This window comes from Procambarus clarkii, chromosome 8 (genome assembly GCF_040958095.1).
Source record: "Procambarus clarkii isolate CNS0578487 chromosome 8, FALCON_Pclarkii_2.0, whole genome shotgun sequence".
Taxonomy (NCBI): Eukaryota; Metazoa; Arthropoda; class Malacostraca; order Decapoda; family Cambaridae; genus Procambarus; species Procambarus clarkii.
The window spans coordinates 19715655-19721654 of record NC_091157.1 but is presented as its reverse complement, the minus strand read 5'-3'; the positions used below and the strand labels follow the sequence as shown (position 1 = coordinate 19721654).

The window sequence follows — 6000 nt, the reverse complement described above, 5'->3', positions numbered from 1 at the left end:
AATCAGAAACAATTATGACTATGTTTTGCAAACAGGAGGCATAAAGTCTCCTTCGAGGCCACTAGATACGCAATAAATGAATTGGACATTTTTTTATGTAGAAGAGTCAGTAAATATAAAATAGAAAATAGGAAAGAAGACAATACAAACTGCAAAAGACCTTTTACGTCAAACGAGGCAGCTCCTATTTATATCCACCCTAACTCATTGATATATGTAATCGCTTGAAACAATTCAGCCATCTATTACGTGTATTATCTGCCAAGAAATTTATTAAATGAAAATATTATATATATATATATATATATATATATATATATATATATATATATATATATATATATATATATATATATATATATATATATATATATATATATATGTCGTACCTAGTAGCCAGAACGCACTTCTCAGCCTACTATGCAAGGCCCGATTTGCCTAATAAGTCAAGTTTTTCTGAATTTATATATTTTGTCTAATTTTTTTCTTATGAAATGATAAAGCTAACCATTTCATTATGTATGAGGTCAATTTTTTTTTTATTGGAGTTAAAATTAACGTAGACATGACCGAACCTAACCAACCCTACCTAACCTAACCTAACCTATCTCTATATGTTAGGTTAGGTTAGGTAGCCGAAAAAGTTACGTTAGGTTAGGTTAGGTAGGTTAGGTAGTCGAAAAAACATTATTTCATGAAAACTTGGCTTATTAGGCAAATCGGGTCTTGCATAGTAGGCTGAGAAGTGAGTTCTGGCTACTAGGTACGACATATATATATATATATATATATATATATATATATATATATATATATGTTTCATTGAATTTGACCGCATATTCTGTATTTATTATTTTCTGGTTTAGGGCTTCTATCCCTCTAACTATTTTCTTAGCATCAGGGCTTAATTGAAATAGGAGTTCTCCAAAACTCATTTTCGTACTTTTAAGGTGAAGAAAAGAAGTGATTTACTACAGAGTGTATTACACTTATTTGTATAATTTGCACGACGTTTCGAACCTCCATGGTTCATTCTCAAGTGAACAGATCTTACAATACTAGTTGATTTTATACCCGCATTAGGTCAGGTGATAATACAATGAAGGTGAAAACATGGGGGGATACTTAAGGGATAAACATAGGGGCTGCAGAAGGCTTATTGGCCCATACGAGGCATCTCCTATCTAAACACAAAGATTAATCCAGTGTAATTGGCCTGTTATGTTGGACATTGTCTTCTGTGTTGGCATCGATATGTTCTTGTCTTGTCCTTACTCTCATGGTGGGTAGAGTAAATAGTTCCGTGATTTGGGTGTTCACGGTAGGTCGCTCTATTCTTATGTGAATTGCCTCAAGAATTTGTAATCTTCTTGAATCTTGGGTTTTGTCTATTATGCAAGTATTCTTGTTCAACATTTTTCTTGTTAGAGTAATGTCATGGGCTTGTCTCATGTGATTCCTAGGGGCACCAGATTGAAGATGGCATGTCAAACGCCTCGTCAGCTTGGTCGACGTCATACCTATGTACTTACATTGAAGGTTACATCCTTCGTGGGGGCAAGTGTACATGTATACAACGCTTGACTGCTGTAGAGGGTTCTCCGTCGGCTTCGGGCTGTTTTTGATAAGGAGTTCGGAAGTCTTCTTGGTTTTGTAGAATATTATCAGGTTTATGTTTTGGTTAGAAGTAGTGCTTTTTACTCCTTTACGGATTATTTCTTTCATTATTCATTCCTCTTTTATATGTTCACTGTGCATGGTTGATTTGTAATATAATTTTATTGGGGGTGTTGTGGTTTCTGTTCTAGGTTCTGAATTATACCAACGGTCCAAGTGTCTTCTTATAGCAGCGTATATATATGTATATATATATATATATATATATATATATATATATATATATATATAAATATATATATATATATATATATATATATATATTATTAAATATGACCGAAAAAGTAAGATTAATAATTGTAACACGAATTTTCTCAATATTTCTTATGTTTCTTTTCACTGTCGATGGTAATTGAAAAGTCAATTCTCCAAAATTCATTTTTATTTCTAATCTGACGCGACACAGTCGTCAGGAGAGATGACAAGTCGCCAATATACGTCATTCTTAAAAAAGACGAATATCTGGCGAAAATGAACCTCATACTCTCTGACCAAACTAAATTCCAGATGGTAGCGAAGGACACTACAGCCGAAATGAAAGCAAAGGTCAACAAATTGAACGAAACTGTGAACGCCAAGAAATCCGGACTCCACCTGCCAAAGATTATTGGGGAATACAAACCTGGATACGCGTATGGAAATGTCAGGACACACAAGCCTGGAAACCCACTTTGGCCAATCATCAGCCAGATACCCACACCCACGTACAGACTAACAAAGCGAATCAACGGCTTGCTGACTCCTTATGTCCCTTGCGCCTTCAGCCTGAAGTCTCCAAAGGAATTTGTTGACTTACTGTGGGAAACACGGGCCACAGGGATACGAGCCTCGTTGGACGTGGAATCACTGTTTACCAACGTACCTGTGGATGAAACAATCGGGATGATAGCGGACAGAGTGTATCGTGATCCAGCCTGTACTCCTCTTGACATACCAGAAAACATTCTAAAGAAACTACCCCAAGTTTGTACTAAAGAGGCACCTTTCTTGAGCCCGGATGGGCATATGTATAAGCAAGTAGATGGGGTCACCATGGGTTCTCCCCTAGGTGTCCTGTTTGCGAACTTCCACATGGGTACCATCGAACAAAAGGTCTTAGTCGACATGAACTTGAAACCGGCCATATACTGCAGGTATGTTGACGACATTTTTGCACTGGTACCTGATGTTATACATCTGCTGGAACTGAAGGAGGCATTTGAGCGGAATTCTGTGTTGCGTTTCCCCTATGAGATGGAGAAGGATGGGAAGCTGCCCTTTCTAGATGTAACAGTCATGGAATGGAGCGGAGGTTTCCACACTGCAGTCTGCACTAAGGAAACAAACATAGGAATGTGCCTCAATGCCAACAGTGAGGGCCCAGACAGGTACAAGAGGAGTGTTTTTAACGCTTATGTCGACCGTGCGCTCAGCCACAGCTAAGAATGGAAGCATGTCGATGAAGAACTCTGTAGGGTAAGGCAGGTCCTAGTCAACAACGGCTTTTCCAATGGTTTCGTTGAAGACATCATAAGAAGGAAGGTGAAACGCCATGCAACCTCTGAAGAGACAACTAACACAACACCTATTCCCCCATTAGACTATTTTACAGGAACTTCTTTTCCACAGCCCATAAAACGGAGGAAAGGGTCCTGAAAGATATTGTTAATAGAAACGTTATTCCTACAGACAAAAATCAGAAGATACAATTGACGATTTACCATAAAACCAAGAAAACGGCCAACCTACTCATGAGAAACTCTCCAGACACAAAGCAGAACGCTTTGAAAGACTCCAATGTCGTCTATGCCTTCAAATGCCCACTTGGAGACTGTAAGCCTCAAAGAACTCAGTATATAGGCAAGACAACAACATCTCTTTCCAGGCGATTAATGATGCATAAGCAACAGGGCTCCATTAAGGAACATATAATCTCTTCCCACAACCAGACCATCACTAGAGAAGTCTTAGCAAAAAACACAGAAATCATCGATAGATACAGCGATAGCAGGCCGCTTGATATCTGCGAGGCACTACACATCAAGAAGTCAACACCAGCAATCAACAGCCAATTAATGCACAACTATATTCTACCCACTTCAAGACTCCGCACCAATATAGAAGCATCAAGAAATATGGCCAATAGGCTCTTTGCTGTTACTTCCATTTCTTCCCTTTAAACTTACCCAATATTATACCCATTGTTTCGTGTTCTGTCTTGTGTTTTCACCTCATCCAAAACTGTTGTAACATATCACCTCACCCAGATACAGGTATATAAAATGAAAGCCATTTAAATTATAGCATAGTAGGACTCTGTTTAGTGTTTGCAGGTTATAGTTGTGTGTGTGTAAACTAAAGTCTTTGAAAATGTAATAAGTTATTACGAAATGCGTTCAAGTGTCGCGTCAGACTAGAAATAAAAATGAATTTTGGAGAAATGATTTTTCAATTACCATCGACAGTGAAAAGAAACATAAGAAATATTGAGCAAATTCGTGTTAGAATTATTATTCTTACTTTTTCGGTCATATTTAATAATATATGTCTACAGGAAAGACTGCTACCAAAATATAATATATATATATATATATATATATATATATATATATATATATATATATATATATATATATATATATATATATTCATATATATATATATATATATATATATATATATATATATATATATATATATATATATATATATATATAAATATATATATATATACATATATATATATACATATATATATATACATATATATATATATATATATATATATATATATATATATATATATATATATATATAAATATATATATATACATATATATATATATATATATATATATATATATATATATATATATATATATATAAATATATATATATACATATATATATATAAATATATATATATATATATATATATATATATATATATATATATATATATATATATATATATATATATATATCTTTCAAATAAACCCTAGAGCTAGCGAGGACTCACTAGGATTTTGTCGTACAGTTTTCATCAACGTTCTGAATGGATATAAATTCTCTTGGAAATAAGCAATAAAGATTGACAAAGTTAATGCAATGCGTCAAGGACCTTTGTCTTTACCGATCATAAGCACCAACTTAATTTTCCTTTGAAAGGCTTAGCACGAGGGGAGATATGACTGAAGTTTACAAGTGGATGAAAGGCACAGCACGAGGGGAGATATGACTGAAGTTTACAAGTGGATGAAAGGCACATCACGAGGGGAGATATGACTGAAGTTTACAAGTGGATGAAAGGCACATCACGAGGGGAGATATGACTGAAGTTTACAAGTGGCTGAAAGACTGAACTTTAAGGGAGCAAAGACTGAAGTATACTATTAGATGAAAGGCATAGCACAAGGGGGGAAATATGACTGAAGTACATAAGTGGATGAAGGACGCAACTTAAGGGGGAGATTGGAATGAATTATACAAATAAATGACATACACAAAAGTGATATACTGGATACATATTGTACCTTTCTCGCTTGGGCCAGCTGTATATAGTGATTTCTTAGGGTGTTAAGCATGTATAAATTCCAGCATACATCAACACGGTTGCATTTATGCTGGTTGCTCCGATATGCATATACATTCAATATACAGGAACGTGTGTATATTTATGCCTATTCTGATATGCATATATTCTTGCGTACACCAACACGCATATATGCATGCATTCATTGATGAATATACTAACAAGTATATGTTTTATGCTTACTCCAATATGCATACTCTCATGCATACACTAACAAGCACAAATACATTCATACCTCAACATACATATATTCACATACATACATACATACATACATACATACATACATACATACATACATACATACATACATACATACATACAAACATACATACATACATACATATGTGCATAATATACACATGAAGTGTACGAATCATTCGATCTAACAGCCAAGGCGATTTTGCTTCTTTTCAAATATTTCTTTCGAAATAATTCCCCCCCTTAATACTCTTAATGTATTTTAAGTCAAAATGAAATATTTGACAAAAGCAAGATTAGATGTTTAAGTCAACTGGAGAGGGAAACCGGCGATGCCCGGGTGCCCGAAGCTCGTGCATCTTTACTATATACATTGTCTTCATTACTGTAACCGTCTTTACTATACAGTGTGTCCGTCACTGTACCCGTTCTCAGTCGTTGTAACCGTCTTCACTGCACACTATCTTCTATCTCCCTGTCTTATATCTATCACTGAATCTCTATCTTCCTCTATCTCTCTTTCTCTCTATCTTTCTGTCTCACTCTCTTTC

General features: G+C 34.9%; 1 protein-coding gene across 1 annotated transcript in view; it reads left to right on the top strand.

Annotated features, from left to right (window-relative positions):
• Positions 1 to 2781: 2781 nt before the first annotated feature.
• LOC138359779 (nephrin-like) overlaps positions 2782 to 6000 on the top strand; it is a 77065-nt gene continuing 73846 nt past the window's right edge. Inside the window, exon 1 of the mRNA XM_069319476.1 lies at positions 2782 to 2810. Within this exon, the coding sequence (XP_069175577.1) occupies positions 2782 to 2810 (29 nt within the window). The remainder of the gene's footprint in view (positions 2811 to 6000) is intronic.